General features: G+C 39.7%; 1 protein-coding gene across 1 annotated transcript in view; it reads right to left on the bottom strand.

The window, feature by feature from the left end:
* Window positions 1–9,016: 9,016 nt before the first annotated feature.
* Window positions 9,017–20,903, bottom strand: part of PRKN (parkin RBR E3 ubiquitin protein ligase) — a 766,947-nt gene continuing 755,060 nt past the window's right edge. The window contains exons 11-12 of the mRNA XM_086743743.1: window positions 15,233–15,350; window positions 9,017–10,298 (exon numbers count right to left, since the gene is read on the bottom strand). Of these exons, the coding sequence (XP_086599869.1) occupies window positions 10,189–10,298; window positions 15,233–15,350 (228 nt within the window). The 3' untranslated portion in view covers window positions 9,017–10,188. The remainder of the gene's footprint in view (window positions 10,299–15,232; window positions 15,351–20,903) is intronic.

Genomic DNA, 20,903 nt, shown 5'->3' with positions numbered 1-20,903 from the left:
TCCCTGGTGAGGTGGGAGTTGTGCTGCCTGTGTCCTAGTGATCTTTAAATAGTAGCCAAAAGCAGGCTCTCTGCTGCTGGTGTCATCCCACCAATTCGAGATATTTACCCAAGACACCCAAGTTAGGAAGTGTGGTGGCTCCAGACTTCATCTATGGCCAAAAGACACAAGTAGGCATTTGGTGAAAATGAATCAGATAATTTCTGCAACTTTCATCACTAACATTTTAATGAATGCCAGCCTCATTCTCCCCACAAATCTACAGAAACAACACCCAGTAACACCACAAGACAAGGCCCAACTTTTGGGTTGGATACAACAAACTTCTTCACGCTTCTTGTACAGCCTCAAAAAAGACAGCGGGGAGGGGAAGTTAATCCCTTTATCACAGCCACCAAATTTATGTAATACTTCTCCCCTTAAGTTAGTGGGGAACTTCTGATCTCAATTTAAAGCAGAAATTAAGACTGAACTGGGGAATGCTTAATGTTTTGTGTAGCCATCATTTCATGATAAAATGAGGCTATTTAGCCTCCTTAGCTTTGTCTCTCTGACCTTACTCCACACTTGCCAGTAGCTTTGTGAGAATTTAATGTAGCTTTTAGCCTAGCTTCCTTGCTGTCCAAATCTGTCTGTCTGGGCAGCTGTCTGTCAGTCCTCTCATAGAAGCTTTTCAATGTTAGCCAATTTCAACCAGATTTTGCCAAGACAAAAAGATCTCAAAGATACTAAATTTATAAAAATAGGCAGAAGTGCAGAAAAATCTGTTAATACACCGAGAAAAAAAAAACTTCATTGTTAGTTCAAGCCTTGTTAGGCATCAGAGTGCTTAGGGATGCCAAGGGATGAGGTAGTTTATGCTGCTGTGACCAGATGTGTAGCTGTATCCTGCGCCAGCTAGATTTAAGTAAGCTCTTTGTACTGGGTCTGGTTGGTACAGACTTAATTTTCTTCATAGCAGCCTGTACAGTGCTGTGTTTTGGATTTGTGACTAAAACAGTGCTGGTAACACACCAGTGTTTTATGTGTTGCTGAATAGTGCTTGCACAGCATGAAGGCTTTCCCTTTTTCTTACTCTGCTCCAGCAGTGAGTAGGCTAGGGGTGGGCATGAGGCTGGGAGGAGACACAGCTGGGGCAGCTGACCCGAATTGACCGAGGGGATATTCCGTGCCATATAATGTCATGCCCAGCAACAGAACATTGGAGGATGTCTTTCTAAAGTAGCCGTTACTCAGAGACTGGCTGGGCAGCCATCTGCTTGTGGGAGGGTGAGTGATTGCTTTTGTATCGGTATTAATTTTTTTTTCTTTCCTTCAGTTATTAAACTGTTTTTCTCTTGACCCATACGTTTGTTTTCTTGCTTTTGCTTTTCGTAGTCTCTCCCCCATCCTGGTGGGTGTGGGTACTTAGTTGCTGGCTAGGGCCAACCCACCACATTAATCTACAGCTACATGAGGTCTACCAATAGCAGTATAGATGAACCTTGAGGATAAAGAACTGAAAGATGTTGGGCAAACAAATAAGTTACCAAACTGGAGGTATTCATACCTGTCAAGCTCCCAGATTCATCAAACATAGCAGATTTACAGTATTGTAGGAAAAAAATGCTCTTGTAGCTCTTGGAAAAAGCATTTATAACAGAATGCAAACGTGCACAGGGGTGATTACCAAAGGATGTTCCTGTACTTGCTCTATTTGTAGTAACTTGCTTGTAGCCTGAAATCATAAAATCATAGAACCTTTAAGGTTGGAAAAGACCTCCAAGATCATCAAGTCCAACCACCAACCTAACACCACCACGCCCACTAAACCATGTCCTGAAATGCATGTGCATCTTGAGATGCGCAGCAGCAGCCAGCTAGCACTGTATAAATGCAGAAACTGAGAAAAATTAAGTCAGAAAGAAAGTGTAGACACCTAATAAATCAGAAGTGCATCATTTGGAAACAAGGTGAAGAAGGCTTTGGGTGATGTAGACCATCATGAGATGATTATGAATTGCCAGCATGATGTGTCTTTGAACGACCTGTGTCAGTGTTTCCCAAAGAGACACAGAGGCATGAATGCCACAGAAGGTGGTGGTGTGACCACGCCTGCCATCGTATGCAAAATTCCATCACTTGTACTCAAAAAAGGTAAAGTAAAATTGGAATAACTTGATTTTAGGATGTTTAGAGAAATGGTGATCCAAGCTTTTAAGCTTGGCCTATGAAGCCCGATACAACAAATGGAGTGGAAATATAATTGCTGTCTACTCCATCCAATCAGGGAACAAAGGGAATAGGAAACATAAACAGGAGAAAGAAAACTTTAAGCTTACAAATTATATTGATATAATGATAAGTAATTATAAGCTTGAGATCTTAATGTCATGAAAGGGGAAGAACTTAGGTGGCGTTAAGTATCAGGAAAATCTCCTGGTATGGAGATCTCTCTGGTAATACCATTGACTAGCAAGGGAAGCTGCTGGATCTGAGACAATGACTGCATTAATAAGAAAGGCTTCTGGATGTCACTCTCTTCCTGCAAGCAATTAAATAATTGATTGAGTAGTCCTCAAAGTTGGAATTTTCATTTGGGAGTAGGCCAACACAATGCTGTAGGAACATACATGATGGGACCTCATAAGATCATCTTGTCTGTCAAGGCCTACGGCTTGTAAAAATAGCGCTCTCTGCTGCAGTGGGGTGAAGGCAATAAGAAAATACATTTTTTGTTGGACCAAGCAGTGTTTCATAATAATAAGTACACAACGTTTCTCTGAGACTTGCTAAAATTCTGCTAAAGCCTTTTACAAGCTGATACAAATATTTAAATAAACACAAATAGTGAAATAGTATGAAGTATATATTTTTGCTGGAAATATAGCAGAAAAGAGACACTGGGTGCACTCATTACAAAGGGCTCTGGATCATGGACTTTTTTTTTTGTTTTTTTGAAGAAGCAAACTTATTAATTTAAAGTTTCTCTGGGCCAAATTTTTCCATACTGCTCAGCATCCAGAATCAGAGTAAAAGTTTCAACTGTTCTCTTTTATGTATGTGCACTACCTTTGCTTAGATGCTGAAAGAAGGGTTTTTTTTTTTCAAACTACACCTGATGGTGACCTTTGACAACCTGGCCTTTTTTGGACTCCTGAGTGGGAGCTGAGCAAACAAACATCAGACTCCAAGTATGACAGCAATCTGTACCCCAGCTCACCCAGATGATGATACAGGTTATGTGCAAGCAGCTGGACTGCCCTAGCCATCACTCATCTCACTGATCTACTGGAGTGGGCCCTTCCTGAGGAGGGAAGTGGCTTATGAGCTTTCTACACTGGCAAAGGTCTTAAAAAAATAATACAATATAATAGCATAAATAAATATGTAAATTTGCTGATCTACAGCTTATTTTGTATACTGCACTGCTCTACAAGCTTGTTTAATGTATTGGGTAGGTCTGTGGTATAGCTGTAGTGGAACAGCAAGAAAAGTAGGCTTTCTGTTGTGTAGACTTATCTTTATATTTTTATATATTCAATTCTGCCCCGAAGCTTATTAAAAAAAAAAGAGGACTAAAAATGAAATGCCACTGATAAAATGTTTTTAACTTGTGCACATTAAATGTCACGCAAGAATAAATTACTAGTTCATAGAAGATGTCCCACCCCGCAGGAGCTTAATGCTAGCACTGTTTTGAAGGCTCTACTTGCTTTCTGTAAAGTCCAACAGAATGAGGCAATAGGAATAGCCTTGATCATTGTAATTCTGAAATAAAATAAGGACCTGAGTGATTGCAACTCAGCTGATAAGCACCTTAATATTCACTAAGTAAAGCCTGAGTAACATTTTGGTATAGTGTTAGATTCAGTTACATCACTGCTAAAACTTAGAAGCTAGAATCAGAATTCATTTCAGCTTCATTAAATGATTTTAGTGTAAATATCAAAGTAATGTTTGCCTTTGAAAAGCGAATTTAAAAAAAATGGCAAACCTGGCATTTGTTGTATGACTGAGCACTTGAAAAATGTCAGTGTAGCTTAGTGAGGTAGTTTGGTTTTTTCTGGTTTTTTTTTTACTCCATCAGCTGTAGAACAGATGGACTTGAGCTATTCATTCAAAAAAATTAAAACCCTTTTACCATATTGTGATCTCTGTACTTTGGAAAAGAGCAGTGCAGGGCTTTCCAGGTTTAGCTTCCAGGCATAAACAAACTCAGTTGGCTGAACCTATTCAGGAGCATTTAGCATCCATTCCAAGAAAAACATTATATTGGCCCCAACAGAAGTAGTGTCTGAATACTATTTCATTTCCTTGATTGCTGCTTTTCAGTTTAGCACTATCTTTTGATCATGACTTGAGGTCTTCATCCAACAGTTTTTGGCCCAGTAACCAGCAGATGAAGTTGGCAGGCTGCTGAGATTACTATTTATGAGGCAGACAATTGCAATCGTGTACCAAGTAAGAATGCGTGTACAATGTGTTGCTTCAGTTGTACTTAAGGAAAGATTTTTTAAAACAACTCTGACATCAGTGCCTGATGGATTTTAGTTTGCACTAAAACGAGGTGGAGAGAGTGGGCATGAGTGTGTTTTGTAGATGAAATATTCAACTAACAAAGAGACAAAGAGGAAACTGGGACATCAAGTTCTCCTAGAGATCTCCTATGTACTGCTAAAAAGTTGAACTAAATGGTGTTTTCGAATTAGCCTTCTCTCAGTGAAGCCAGCAGTAAAATTCACAGTGTTTGCAAAGGATATACGGTTAGGTCACTTTCTTTAGGTGATCAAAAATCCTACCTTTTTTTTTTTGTTGTTGTTATTATTTCCTTGTGTCCCTAATGTCATACTGGTGTCCTCTGGACCTTAGACTTCAACCTCTCTTCCTGCTTCCATGAGCTTGTGTCATCACCATGCTGGCACGCAGGTGGCCTCTGCTTTGGTGCAGCCATAGATTTCCCCAGCTGTGAGGAAAGGGCTGGTGTGCATTTGAGCTGTTGTGTCCATGTAGTTGTGCTCTCTGGACTGAATTCCCTGACTGTAAAATACAGATAATGGCACTTCCCTGCCTACATGGATTATGTGGATTCCTCAAGCTTTCTAGGGATAAAAGCCAAAAAGTAATGTTGGTGATGTCTTGCTGCATTTTTTATCTACTGGCATAGAACCATTACTCCATTATTCAGCAAATGGAGGCCCAGACAAGAAAAACAAATTAAAAGCAAAGGAAAAAAGCACTATTAATAATAATGAAGAAAAATCAAATAGCATATGACCTACTTTCTACAAAAATAAATCCCTGCAGATACACAAACCACTACATTAACTATGATTTGCCTTATGACTAAATGAGCTTCTCTCAACTTGCCTACTTTACTGCTTGCTTAAAGCCATTTACATTTCTTCTGGTCTGCACATACTCACCCAGAATATGAGGGGGGACAATTCAGTGCATGTACTCTAGTAGTTCCTAGACAGTCAAGTTGAAAACTGCTAGAGCATGAACTACCTGAAGAGGAGCCACAGCTGGAGATCAGTAGATGATACACAAGGGGAACCACACAGGCAAAGATGTACACAAATAAATATAATAGGAATCAACAGACAAACATGTTTGAAAAAAAAAAAACGTAGAGGTATTTTCCTGAATTTGCTAAGTAGAGACAGAAATATTTCCTTACAAACTGTAATTAATTAAGTCAGATAAAATGTAAAGTAGTACATTTGTCTCTTTTTGTTGAATCACTGTCAATGCTGTGCTGTCAGATACATCTAAGTGAAGTTGCTGAAGGACCATCAGGATCAATTAGACATGGGATTTCCTTCTTCTGCCGGCCTTGGTCCAGTGCTGTCTTCTTCAGGCTTTTCTGTTACTTGAAGGGGAACTGAGGGAAGCACGTGAATTTTGCTGCTTGGGGAAAAAAAATCTGGTTAAGAGCTGTACTGCAGCTTTCCATCTCTGTGTAGGGTTTCTCTAAATCAGCCATCACCATAGTAGTCAAACACTGAATCAGACAAGTCAACATGGGGCTAACCACTCTTCAGAGCTCATAGTACACTTTATCCTTCCTGTCTTGCTGCAAGTATTGCTTCCTGAGCTTACTGGACCCAATGATATACTGGTACAGCAGTTTGAGCAGCACAGGAACATGAGTGACATCACAATTGTTGTTCTTGTGGTTACCTCAAAGTGTGAGAAAGTTTGGCACAATGGGCTAAATCTTCCCAGTCTTCCAGGGCAGCAACAGCTCTTGGAATCTGGCCTCTTACCTCCAAGTACCTCAGGTTCCCCTCCACAAATGCAAATTTTACTTCAGTTTACAGGACCTAAAAGATCTGTAGGCAAAAAGCCTTGCTACCTTACTGGTTTGCATATGCAAAAAGCAAATCCCACTGCTTGCTGTCCTTTGAAAGTGTGACTTTTATTTCCCAACAGTAGCGTAATGTTTCTTTTGGAGTGTCATTTACCAATTTTTTAAAAAAGTGTACTTTTTACAATGAAATTATTTGGCTTCCAGTTTGCAATGAGATAAGGCAGACTAGTCTCAGCTCCCAAAGTATTATTTATGCTAAGCTTTGAGATATGCTTTTTCCTTAGGGAGTCAAGTTGTTACATATTCTTAATCTACTCGGTATTCAGATTTCACTGCCAGCTGGAATTAAATATTAGAGATTGTCACTGTTATTATAGAGTTGAATTATTATAGAGTTAATTATTATTGAATATTTCAGCATACATCCTGTACTTAATCCACTTAACACACACTAGAAGGAGCCCACATTGCCAAGAACAAGTCTGTAATTGTTCTAATCTGAAAGATGAAGAAAGTTCAAGGTAAAGAGAATTCAATTAACAAAGGCAAACCTAGATGTAAAAAGATACAGATTTCTTTTTTTTTGCTTTATATTACAGTAATAAATCATCATCTTAGAACATACAGTTACATTTTAGTGTTTCCAGAGTGTACTGCTAGTAGATAACATAACCCACAAGCTCCTGAAAACTTTGCATCTGCTTATGCTCAGGTTGCTTTGCCTTTTGTTTCGTGCTTGAGTCCTGTTTTTTTTTTCATTACCCCCATGACTGCCCAGGACGACTTCCAGAGACATGCGTGCTGACCCAGAGGAAGCGCTTGTCAAGCCTGGCTTCATGGATGCTAGCAAGCAATGCCCATTCATAAGTTTTAAAAAGAGGAAGACTCCCCTCTCCACACTAGCAACAGAGCCAAGAGTGTGTGGGAGCTCTGCAGTCCTGCTTGTCCTGTCAGGAGCTACACCCTGTCTCTGGCAGGGATGTGGCCATCGCACCTCTGGCCATGATCAGTTGTACCTAAAACTCAGCAGGCCCCACCATACACATGTACAACAGGCCTCCGCACCAGCCTCTGAGGCTACCAAACCAACTAGATAGCTGAAGCTGGGTGAGATAAATTCCACTCTGATATTGCAGAGCTGAAATAAGAGGAACAATCTGAATAGACACTGGAGACTTGGTCTGTTCTGTTTTGTTTGAAATTACTATATCAATGAGATTTCTTTTTTAAGTTTTAGATCTTTTTGAAAAGGCATTTTACATTAAAAAAAAAAAACAAACAACTTACCAGTGTAGTAAATTGTAGATCCAATTCACCCACCTCTATAGGAATTCCCGTGTTCTTACAGTGTCAGCAAAGCATTAATCCTGACTTTTCATGCCTTTTAAACTGTGGAAACTATGAGAATCTTATTGTAAAGAGAAATCAGGTTTACAGCCTGTACCATCTCATACCCTCCACACGTATGCATACAAATGTATATGTATTAACACAGAGAAGATCGGGACATGTTCTATTAAAATCAGCAGCATACTTTTTTTTTTTTTTTTTTTTTTTTGGCAGGGTGTAAATCTGGAGTGTGTGAAAAAACCCTAAGTGACAAGAACTTATAGAGTCAGTCTCTAAAAGTGAATAATCTTGAGTCAGTGCTGGAAATTCTTTATTCTCTTTTCCTGCCCTTGCTTATGTCTTAGATGAATGCTCATAATCCCATCCTCTGACAAGTTCTTCCCAAGAAAGAGATATTTCTATTCTAGCCTTATGACTCATGCCTGCCATACCCTGCCCAGACCAGAAAGAGATACAGGAGCTGATCCATAGTCAATTGACTTGATCTGGGGGATAAATTACATGTTTCTATGTTACAATTAAAACATTAACTTGTTAGGGTAGGCTCTAACTCAGTGAAACTGCCTTACATGAACAACTTTTTCTTCCTCTGTAAGAAAGGCACTAAAAAAAATGAGAAAGAGATTTAGACTACTTTTATTCCAAGTATTTGTGGATATGAAATGTAGTGATGAGCTACAAAGTAAAATTAAGCATTGTGATTTTTTTCCCTAGCATCTCAGCCACAAGCCATGTAAGTTATAAAATAGATTTAGGTGCAGGAAATCACAGTTCACAGTAAAATATCGCCATTAAGATAATGCACCTAAATGAGCTATATTGCAGCATTCTATTGCACCTCTACGCTTCAATGTAGCTACTTCTGCATACATTGAAGCCAAAATGGAAAATGACCTTTAAGAAATGGCCACTCTCCTCTCTTTGCCTCTTCCTTTCTCCCTCCCACTGCATTTTCTTAATTCTACTAGTTCACTCTCTCATTTTTGGTACCTCATCCCTTGATCCCATTGTTTCCTCAGGCTTTTAATGTCACTTCCAGCAGAGACAGCTGAATACTCCATTGCTTTTAGCAGTTGGGCATTTTCGTAATGAGCCTGGGATTTCTTTATACTTCAAGCTTCTTGCTCTGCACTGGCTGATAGAAAGCACACCCATGTTTTCAGGAGTCTACAGTCACGCCATACAAAATATTAATTCAAACTTGATAGAAGAAGTCCATAGCCTTAGAATTTATTTTTGTGCTAATAATAGGTTTTAATCAAAGGGCCAGCTTCTCAGCTGGGAGTTTGAATCAGTCGAGGAAATGCATGACCCGCCCAACATCTTTGTACTCACTACTTCGTGTTCAAATCAAAAAAGAAGTTAAGAAAATTTAAAGTTTTGAGCATTTTATTTATGTGCGTTTTTTCCAAAACTGGATTGTGCAAATCCTTACATGGTATGTTGGATGCAGACAGTACCCATTTCATTTCAGAATAAGACAAACATGTAAAGCACATGAAACAGCAAGATCATTGAGGCTTGGAAATGCTAGTAAGCTTTACTTACTGCGTTAACATTGTAAAATGACAGATGTCCCTCTGCCCCACACTGTTTGAGCTGTGAATTTATTTTCACAAATACACCCATATTCTAATTCAATTTAGGAGAACAATGATAGAGTAAGCCCCTGAGAAGCGTCCTCCTGCCTCCCCTTGCCATGTCCAAAGTATTGCTCTAAGCACAAGAAAAATGAAGCCCTGTGAGTCTACCTTGCACTAGACTTAATCTGAGCCAGTCACCCCTGCAACAGCAGTCATGGTCAGAGCTGAAACTACATCCTTAGCTCATCTTCCACTGGTGACAAAGTCTATAATGAGTACATAGGCAGGTTTTGTGTCTCACGTTACAAATACATGAGCACAAATATGGCAAAAAGGTGATGTTTCTATGATAATTTGGTTTGAAAGCAAGACCCCTACAGAAAGCCCGTTAGGAAAGAACCCTGAGAAAACACTGAAGAGCCACAGTCTTCCCTCTGCCAAAAAAGCTGTAAGAAATACTACCTCAAAAATAAAAAATTCTGCTGAATCAGCAAAAGAGTGGTCACAGACAAAGCAGCTGATGCAAGAAACACCCTCCACCACCCTTGACACTCATGCACTCACACATGCAGGCTGCTCTCTCGTAAGAGTTGCAGATTCCTGACTATAAGTGTCAAGCAAAGTTCCTCATAGTAACCTTGTCTGCTCTCCGTGCTAACAGACTGCACAACTGCACAAGTTCAGAAAGGTGTAATTTGCCCCTCTTTGTACCACAATGAGCAAGTCTGTCCAGTAAAACAACTATCTTTTTTCCTTCCTTAGTGGATTTAAAACCCTTGGCATAACTTCAATGTGATTTTGGTATGATTGCATATGCAAGAAAGCAAAAACCAACAAACTAGGCCAACTTCTGAACTCTGTGTCCGTGAAACCACTGGGAGTTTTGTTTAAGCAAGGAGTTCAGAATTTGGCCCTGATGAAAGCAAGCTTTAGCAGCAACGTGGGCTGGCCTCAGCACCACTAGTCAAACCAGTGATCTCCCATGCAGGTTCTGTTCCACTCCAGGCCACAGTTCCAGCACCACTCAAATTTGCACTGAGGGCGAGGACATTTCATGTGCATGCAGCCACCTGCAAAATAGCAACAGAATGGCTTTGGTATTTGGCAGACACTTAGAGATGTTAATCAACAATTAACAGTTTTAAAATCAAATTTTTAGGCATTAATTTACTAACCAAGTACAATATTTAATAAAAGAGAAGTACAAACCTGGAGAATACTTTTCATAGGCTTTCTAAAACTTGCTACTCCTTCTCTTACTGGAGTGGAATATACTGGTCTCATTTGAGGGACTGCAGGAGTAGGAACTGCAGTCTTGTCTGATTGGAAAAGACTGCACTAGGGATAGGAAAAAGCAGTGACAGTCTGTGGCCTCTCAAAGCAATCATGGACGTGTCTGCTCAAGGATACTCTACCTTGGTCCAGCTGTGAGCCAGCAGTTGAACAAAAGTAAGTTCTTTTTCAAATTTGGATTCAACAACTGAGAGATTTGTGAAGAGAATAAATCAGGAGACACAGACTTTGATGGCTGACTGCTGATTATATCAGAATGTCATTAGTAATTTAAGTTGATTTGACCTTCTTAGTACCTGAAGCAGCCTTTTGATCGCATCAGTGTTTCCTGTGTGTTGGGTTTCTCGCTTGTCCATCCTGTGAGAGCAGCTTTAATCTCTCTGCTCACAACCTTGATCAAGTGTTTATTTTGTAATATATAAAACATTAACATTGTCAAAGATCATTACAGAAATACATTTCAAATGGAAATTATGTTGCTTACCACATAAAGAAATCTCTTGTATAATTCAAACTGAAAGAAAAGCATGCAGGAGGAAGAAATGCTGAAATGTCATCTTGGTTTGACTCCAGATGGTGACAGGAGGTACAGGGAGTGTGTACTATACGACCTGCTACCCTTACATCACCTTTTCTATAAATGCCACTCCAGAATTGTTCTCAGAAAGCAAAAACAACAGGAGACACAAGAACTAGTTTGTTAAATTAGGTCTGTCTGCTTCATCTGAGACAGAGAGAAAACTAGCTGTGATGGCAATGTCTATTTGTCAGATTATATCTTTGTGTAAGAGATGCAATTCACCAGACATTTTCATCTTATTTAAATGTAAGGGTACCAGTGGGCAGCCTCTGTGTTACTCTTTACTTAAGGTGCAATCTTCTCTTATGATTTTCATAGTTTAGCCCACTTGGGACCAAGCTACACAGTCTCTCACTCCCCCCACCCTCCAGCAGGACAGGGAGAAGAACTGGTAAAGAAAAGAAGGCAAAACAAGTGGGTTGAGATTAAAACAGTTTAAGAGAACAGAAGACAAGAAAACAGGGATGAAAAACAAACAAAAAAACTCCCCAATAAAAGAAAATACTTAAGCATATAACTTACAGCACAGTAGCTCACAGTGGATCCTGATGCCCAGCTCCCTCCCAAGTAGCAGGAGCCTCCCCTCAGACCCCTCCTCACTGACACACTGAGCATTGTGTCACATGGGATGGAACAACTCTTGGGCCAATTTGGGTAACCTGTCCCAGCTGTTGGCTAATTGGTAACCTGTCCCAGCTGGGTGCCCCAGCCACAGGTACCACCAGCTCCAGTTCTTCTCCCAGCTCAGGTGAAAATTAACTCTACTCTAGCCAGAACCAGGACAATGTTTCATATTAAGCCATCACTGGGTAAAATGCATCTCAATCTTGGCGGAGGATCCAAAGTCCAACAGGCACCCTCTGTCAGACGTCTACTTTCTAAGCTACATACATTATGTTATTCTCTGCTACACAACAGCTGAGATCAGCAGTCAGAGTGGCGAGTGCCTCAGGCAATGTGGCCTACAGCTTTGTGAGTACAGCAGTCCTCTGAGATGTGGATGTGTGTTTAAACTCACTCAAACTGGGAACTGAGCTGTGGGAATGTGTTTCAGTCTTTCACTTTGGCTATTATAGAAAAGTTATTGGCATACAGTATTCTACAATGCCTATAGCTATACAGAGACTATTATAGAACAGTTATTGACATAGAGAAATACAGACTATTAAAGAAAAGTTATTGGCGTTGTCACTGGCCCCTGTAGAAGACAGTGTCCACAGAAGCATTTGGGAAGGGAAGGCAGAATTATTCTCCTATGTGTAGTCAGTGTACTCCTCCCAAATGAGGACTGTTGGCAAACACTGGTGTACAGTCATCAGCCTCTTGACATCAGCAGAACTTGAGCAGAAGTGAAGTGCTCCTTTCAGTTTACAAATGTCAGCCTAAAAGCTGGGATGTGCAGTACCCATGACCAGAGAAGAAAGCATGCACTGTACTTTTTAAGCTTCACGCCTTGATTTACAGAATCATTGAGGTGGGAAGGTACCTTTAGAGATCATCCTGTCCAACCCTCCTCTGCTCAAAGCAGGGTCAACTAAAGTAGGATGCGCAGGGTTGCATCCAGTTGGGGTTTGAATGTACCCTAGAATGGAGACTCTTTCTGGGCAACCTATTTCAGTCTTCAACTACCCACACAGTAAAAAGCATTTTCTTGTGTTTAAATGGACTTCCCTGTGTTTCAGTTTGTGCCCATTGCCTCTGGCCTTCCAGTAGGCACCACTGAAAAGAGTTAGGCTCTGTCTTCTTTGCTCTTCCTGTCAGGTATTTACGTATCCAGTCCTTTTATCATCTTTGTAGCCCTTCATTGGACTTGCTCCAGTCCTTGTCTCTCTTGTACAGAGGAGCCCAGACTGGACCCACCACTCCAGATGTGTCTTGCCAGTGCTGAGCAGAAAGGAAGATCACCTCCCTCCACCTGTTTGTGATGCTCTTCCTAATGCAGCCCAGGATGCTGTTGGCCTTCTGTGCTGCCAGGCCACGTTGCTGGCTCATATCTAACTTGTAGTCCACCAGGACACTCAGATCCTTTCCATCAGAATCGCCCTTAACCTGTATTGGTCCATTTCCCTTTGCCGAACATCAAGAGGTTTCTCTCTGCCCATTTCCCAGAGGATCTGTTGAGGTCCCTCTGAATGGCAGCACAATCGTCCGATTCTGGTGTGTAGAGACATTTCTAGCCTGCTGCCGTGGCTTTGGCATTTGGCGTTACGAGGCACTGTTGTGACATGGGTCAGGCTATAAGCAAGGAAAGGTCTTTTCCTGATTATCCATTTTCAGTAAATATTTTCTTTCAAAGATAAAAAGTATAATGGCCTTTATTTCCTTTTTGATACATTGGGGATTTTTAAAGCAACTTCCCTAAACATTAGTGGGAGTTGTGCAAATGGTGTCAAATAGGGATATCCTGTTTGTGACAAGTGACAACTGCCTGTCATTTAACAGAAAAGATTTTGCAGCAGAGTCTAAGAGAAAGTAAAGGTCCTACCACTGCTTCAAGCCTGACCAGAAGTTTTTTTAATTGGGCTATGCACGAACTGTTAAGTATGAATAATCACTATTATTTGTCTATTTATAATCCAGTTCAAACTTCTGGTTTCCAGCCTGTTTTACAAGTCCAGAAATAATTTTTTTGACCTACCCCTATATTATCTCTCTTCTGCTACCTACACTTTGTCAAATCTTATCTCGCCTTCCCACTCTTAAATTCATGCTTTCTTTCCTTCTGCTTCTTGTGCTTGAAGAAGTATCCCACTTTCCATCTGCCAACTGCCTTCTTTTCTTTTATCAAACCCTAGATTTCAGGATTTTGTCCTATTTCTTCCTCAGTAATATTTCTGTGCTGTCACTGCTTGAAGTGTTCTCTCCTTGCAGTTTGCAGTGCCTTATTTGGCGTTTTCAGTGTTCCATTTGACCAAGTGATGCCACAAAACTGAGAATCACCCTCTATACTTAATATTCATATAATATTTAGACAATAATTTTAATATATTTTGATTAATTAACATAAATAGAATTCAATTCTGGAACAGCATGAGTCTGTAGGGTATAGCCTATTTCCTGTTCCTGTTCCCCATTTTAACCACCCCAGTGGGTATGTCACTGGGTTGAGACTAATTTCATCTAAATTCAGGTATATACTGTGTAGACATCTACAGCAGGACTAGTTCTCCACACCTCACTTTTAGGTGTGATTCTTCTGGCCTACATTAGACACACCTTCTGTTTCATTATGAGATGAGTTGTGCCCTACAAATGTCTATTTTTTCCACTGACAATGGAAAGTCTAGACAACTAGTCGTATGAATGCAATAACCAGTGTCTCTCTGTGCCTCATTTTCCCTATCTATAAAATAGCTGGGCATTTTGTGAGGCTGTCCTGGTTTTGGCTGGGATGGAATTAATTTTCCTCTCAGCAGCTGATGTGTTTTGCATTTCAGATGTGAAGAATGTTGATAAATATTCTTGATAAACAGTGATGTTAGGAGTTGTTGCTAATGAGACAAAGGACACTGTCTGGCTTTCCAGGTCTCGCTAATGTGCAAGTGTAGGAAGCTGGGAGTGATATAGCCAGAACAGTTGACTCAAACTGGCCAAAGAGAGTATTCCATGCCATAAATGTCTGGAGGGGGAGCAGCTCCTCCCCCCCCCGTCCTCCCCTACTTGCTTGCTGCATGGTTTGGTTTCCGTGATCGCTGCTCAAGTCAGGCTGTATTGGTCATTGGGAGGTTGGGTGGTGAGAAATTGTGCATCGTTCATTTTGTATACTTTAATATCCTTATATTTTGTTATTATTATCATTTTCCTTTGCTATTCTAGTAAACTGTCTTCATCTCAACCCACAAGTTTTCCTTTCTTCCCAATTCTCTCCCATATCCTGCTGGGGAGGGGAAGGGAGAGCGAGCAACTGTGTGGTGACCAGGACTAAGCTACAACAGAGGCTTTAGAAGTAAGTGGTTTAGATTTAGTGATTTCAAGATAATTTAGATAAAGTGACACAGGGAAGATTCAAGCTCTGTGTGCTCTCCCTCTCTTGGAAGAATAGTGTGCGTATGTACACATGTACATTCATACATTTATATTGTAAAATAAATTTTGAAAGCCAGTTAAGTACAAGATATCTAATAAATATACCATTTTTTTCTACTGGAATATTGCAGCTGGGGCATGGCTTGGTTGTCTTCTTGATTGTTTCTCTAGATGCCTCTTCCCATCGAGCTTGCATGGCTGCACGTTCATCCACTACGTATCCCTGCAAAGAGAGAGAAAAAACACTTGTGGGCACAATACTGAAAGACTGCACTGGGACACGATATCTACACTGAAGTCATAACTATTTACCCATGAGAAACAGACAGGAGTGACTGCAACGCCAGGTAGGCTAGACTTTGTGAGAGATGCAGAATTTTTTGCTTCAAAATGTGAACTAATTTTCTCCCAGTGTGCACAAACACATGTATTGAGTTAAAATCATAAAATCATCTGTAGGATGACGCGGAGAGCTGCAGCAGTTGGCATGTGTGCCTTCTCAGGAGCCTTTCCTACATCCAGCTGCAGCACAGGCTGCGTCCTCCCTCCTGCTCCCTGCCCCGAGTAGCAAGCAAAGCCCTGGCAGGAGGACACAGGGGGCATCAAGCCACACTGCAAGTGCACAAAGACAGGTAAAGCAAAAGGCAAGGCGAAGCAGGAGTCAGATGAACCTGGCTGAGACACGACATGTTAGACACTGTAGGTTTGATTCTGCTTCAGAGATTAAATCCCTTTGTGCAAGAAAAGCAAAAGCCTCAAGCAATGCAGCGCTTGATAAAACAGAACGGTGGGGTCCCTGGAAGGAAACTGTTTTTAACAATAGAGCGTACTCCTTTGTTTCGGAGTTCTAGATTTAATTCAAATATAAATCTATATCAATTTAAGAGGCTTTCAGAGGCACAAAGAAGAAACACCAAAATTTTAAAGAAAAAGTAGAAGAAAACCCTAGTGAACAATGAAAGCAAGTATCTCTCCCAACAGAACCACACAGATGGAAAAAGTCATCATAAATAGTGCTTTAAAAGGGACTCCTGTTTTTGTCCCATTTATGACTGGGACAAAATTACATAATCCACAGAAGTGTCCTACTTGGCAATTTCCTACCTAAAATGATAGTACAAGGACAAAAGAGATGGCAGTGCCTTAGGTAATTTCTAACACACAAGTTTGGCAACTATGTGAATAATAGCTGTAAACAATGTATGTAGATTCCAGCCTTGAAGTTCTGCTCTTTCTATTCATGATGTGGGTTTTTTCCAAGCATATGGCAAAGTTATGAGTTATAATTTTTAAAAATTCACGTAACTTCTTCATGCACACCTTCTAAATACTTGCAAGCTTTTATGTGGATAGACTTTTAATATTTATTTACATGGATAATTTTTTGATATATTTATTTCTACTAAGACAGAAAAAGGAAATTTGCCCAACTTTTAAACATGCAACACAACCATAACTCCTCTTGATTTCTGTTCAGCTACTACTGATAAAACCTGTGAGTTGCTGCAGTGTCAGTGAGTAAGACTTGGATGTTATTTCTTGGCTGAAGTCACCTGAGTTCAAATGGAATAACAAAGAGTAATATCTGCAGAAATTAATTTCCAGCTCATCTGGTGGCCATTTCAGGAAATCTCAAAAATCTGCAGAAATTAATTTCCAGCTCATCTGGTGGCCATTTCAGGAAATATCAAAAATGTGTTTATGGTATCGTTTCTTTTATTTTATTACATACATCAGTCTCCTCAGCCTGTTAATCCCTTTTGCCTCACTTAATATTCTCCAATTTGCTAGTATTTTTTATGTAAAATCAAGGCAACAAAAGTGAACAAAGTCTTTTCAGCTGTACCCTAGAAGTGACTTTTACTGTTGGCGCTCTGCTTCTGGAGAGGGAACTCAGCCCTGCACCCTGCCATTCGGCAAAAGGATGACCTCTGTACAACAGCACATTAGTAAGTTCTGGGAAACAGAGGAAGCTGCTCAGGCTAATAGCAAAGAACATAATCTGGTATTGATCTTGCAACACCTTGATCGTTAAGGAAGGGTGACTTCAGCGAGCAATCTGAGCTAACTCAGAGTGGCCTGCGCACAAGATGGGGAGAGCGGGCAATGCTAGACCTGGGCCTCAGTTTGCCCAGTGACAGAAAGAAGATGATATGAATAATTTCATTGGGTTGTAATGGGAATTGATTACTTAACATCGTTAAAGATAATTCAAGATGAAAATCACCGTAGCAGTGACAGAACATTGGCATTATTTTCAGAATAATAGCTACATGAGAAGACCAGATGTAATTTTAATTTTTGTAGTCAACCCAGAAGAGCTTCACAATGGCTCTGCTTTTCCCTCAGTTTGCTGAAGACAGGAGACTTTTATCACTTGTAATGCTCAGAGCACACAATATGCTCTAGTTCCTCAATTATTACAAAATATTTGTCCCAGCACTAGTGAGAAGCTACTAGTTTCCATCCATTCTACTTCATGAATATTTTTTTTTGATTCTCAAGAGTGCTGTACATTATGACCAGGAACGAATACCCATAAATAACAGGAAGCTAGAGTAAGGGCTATTGCAAGCATTTTTCAACATCCTCTCTGCATTATTCCCTTAGTGAGATAAGGGGAAAAGTCTGTCTTGCTATCTCTGGGTCACACTGAAGGATGTAGATTTACTTCTATTCTGTTTCTATGCCACATCCTTTGGAAAAACTAATTGTCAGAAAGAGACCACAGAGAATGCTGAGCACCATGCAGTACTGGAAAAAGTCCTACAGAGAGAGAAAACATCTTGAAATAGAAATAAAGTGTTCTTCTTGAAGCAGCATCTCATCCAGGTAATAGGGCACACATCAACTTGTAGGTAGAAACACGTAGAGTAAACCAAGTATATGTTTACACTCAGGAACTAAGCAGTACATCCAGATTAAAAACATTTATGGCAAAATTTCTTGTTCAAAATACTGGAACCAATAGGTATATAATATCAAATTCTGACATCCACTGCATTATATACTGTCTTGCATAAGCACACTTCTTTTATGATCATGCTTATTTTGCCTAGCATAGACAACATCTGAAAACTGAAGACCCTTGATTTAGAATAGAATATGAAGCTGTTAACATTATGTTGTGCTCAGCTTTACTGAATGTCATTTCTTCACTCCTGCTTGTTTGCTCTTGGTGCTTAGTTCCTTTCTGATAAGCAAAAAAGCTGGTCATGCATAACTGTAAAAAAAATGTATCCTTGTGCAGCTTTCTTTAAATCTGAACTACCGTTCCTTTTGATCAGAAATGCTTGGTTTTAAGTTAATTTTCCTTGGAAAATTAACTGATTTAAAAAAAAAAAAAGAAATTATGTCTCTGTGAAAAACAGCATTTTCAAAAAGCATAGATGTCTCAAAACAGAAAGTATTACTCATTTTCTAGCACAAATGTGAGAACAACTATGGATATTTGAAAGGGTTTGAAAGGAAGACAAGGAATAATTCATTGTACACAAAGAAATGTTCAACCCACCATAACATTTAGATTAACACAGCCCACTAATTATTTTGAGCTAGAGCTCTAAGTAAAAGCAACCTCATTTATTGAAGCCTGATCTACAAGGGATGCTGGCAGCCCAAGTTAAATTTCTTTTGTTTGCTCAGCTTCTACTGGGCTGTTTTATGAACATGTTCACATTAGTTAACCTCCTGTCGTGTTTAATGGTGTCTTTTACTTCTGTTGTGGGCAAAAAAAAAAAGCAGATGTCTAGGGCACTAGATGGCCTAGAGGAACATTGGGAAAAAAATCCATTATTTGAGTCATTTAAGAATCAAAATCTCACAAAGGGAACTGGGCGTAACTATGGGACTAGTGTTCTAGTCTAGAGAAAGATTTGGGGTCATCAGGACACTAAAAAATGGTTATAGATCAGGAACAGGAAAGATACTTATCAATGGGAACACGTTTAATGCACTGGAAAAACAGAGGTGTCAGTACCACAGTGATCCAGTTAAACTCACATGAAGCAAATTTGTGTGAGCCAATTTGTCTGGTGTGCCTAGGGAATTCTGCCATAAAGAAAGAGCTGCTTTGTGATGACAGCAACTAACTAAAATCAAAGTGATATACTCAGGGTATTGTGTCTGATACAAGATGAAAGACACTTTCACTAAACAAAATCACAGCACTCTGGTTTGGTGACACTGCACATCAAAGTCCTCACTCTGCACGTTTGGGCTGTTCATTGCAGCATGAATTAAATTCAGGTAGCTAGTGAATATTGAATTTACACTGCTCTAAAGCAGAAAATCTAATTTAATGCAGGTCATTCTTGTATAACTCTTTTCCATGAGTGGAATAAAGAACATGCCTTCTCCTGTAAGTAGCAACATGGCTGCAAGTGGCTGTCAGCTTAACCTCATAAACAAAAGCAGCCTGTCACATCTTTTTATTTTACTGCTGCCCAAAAGAGGGGCTCTCTACTTGCCATCTGTTTCTCATTAGACATAAAGTTAAGACCTATTCTTAGATTTCCTTTGGTGCATCTTTATTTATAACACAGAGATTAATTTTACAGGACATTTCCCATTTATAGTTATTTTTCTTGCTCCTTTAATTAGGCGTCTGTGGGTTGAAATGTCCTGTACTTGACATTGTGAATATACCAGCTACTAAACCCTTAAGCCTCAGTTTCTTTTCCAGTTGTTTAAGACACTTTAGAAATCACTCAAGGTGTGCCATTTTTTTTTGGTAAAGCCATGTTTTATTTAACTTTTTAAATTTATCTGATGAAAAAAAAATCAATGGTCTAATAATAGATGTTCCACATTTCATACTGTGACTCAGGACTCATTGAAAGATGTTCTGTATGATGAACCTCCTCAGTAGCTTTTCCTTTCACTAAAATGCAGTGGAACAATTCATGGGTTTTGTGGCCAGCATTTACTATTTACCATTTTGATTAATTTTTCCCCTCTTCTGAGTAGAGAAAGAAGTTTCCGTAGAAATGTGTGTTTCTCATTTTAATCTTGCCTGTAACACACCATTTCAAATACCTCACCTTCTGTTTTCCACTGTTCTAAAATCAGTAAGGAAAGTTTGCTGAAACAGTGAAGGAACAATTCTGAAAGTGATATTTGCAATATTTAGATAATAAATACATAATGCTGATAAGAAAGAATCGATTCAGAAGGTCACATAACTGTGGAGTCCAATATGACAGATATGTTTTCCCTAACAACATGCCCTTCACTGAAGTTTCAAGGAAAAAAACGAGCTTACTGCTTCCTTCATATAGTAAGTCAGGAAACATATGCAATTCCATATTTTTGTCTTTCTGTTACAATTTAATATGCACATTTCAGTTTTTCAATTCCATAGCAGTATTCTAAAAAACACATTGCACCAAGCTTGATTTTCGTGAAGCGTTAGCGAAGTATTTCATATCTTAGCATTAAAATAATTCAGCTAAGGATATTTTGAAAGCACCTTTATTTGGGAATTCCACAGTAAAATCAGATTCTCAGATTCTGAAATATCTTGTGCTCACAGTGGGCTAACATGTTCTGCTGCATAATTGCAGCAAACCGCCACCTGCACAGAGACCGGGCTTCACAACCCGACACGCTGGCTGGGCATCTACAGGCAAAACAGTTTCAGAGATTAGACAGATGTTGTTGAGTGGATGGGAAGGGAAGCCTGGCAAGCAATATATATTTTGTACCACCTACTGGCAGCTTTGAGATCTGCATACGAGAGGCAATGGGAGGAAAAGATGGGTTGGATGCTCACCTG

The sequence above is a fragment of the Chlamydotis macqueenii genome, chromosome 3, assembly GCF_036417535.1.
Source record: "Chlamydotis macqueenii isolate bChlMac1 chromosome 3, bChlMac1.mat, whole genome shotgun sequence".
Lineage (NCBI taxonomy): Eukaryota > Metazoa > Chordata > Aves > Otidiformes > Otididae > Chlamydotis > Chlamydotis macqueenii.
This window is presented reverse-complemented; position numbering and strand designations above follow the sequence as displayed.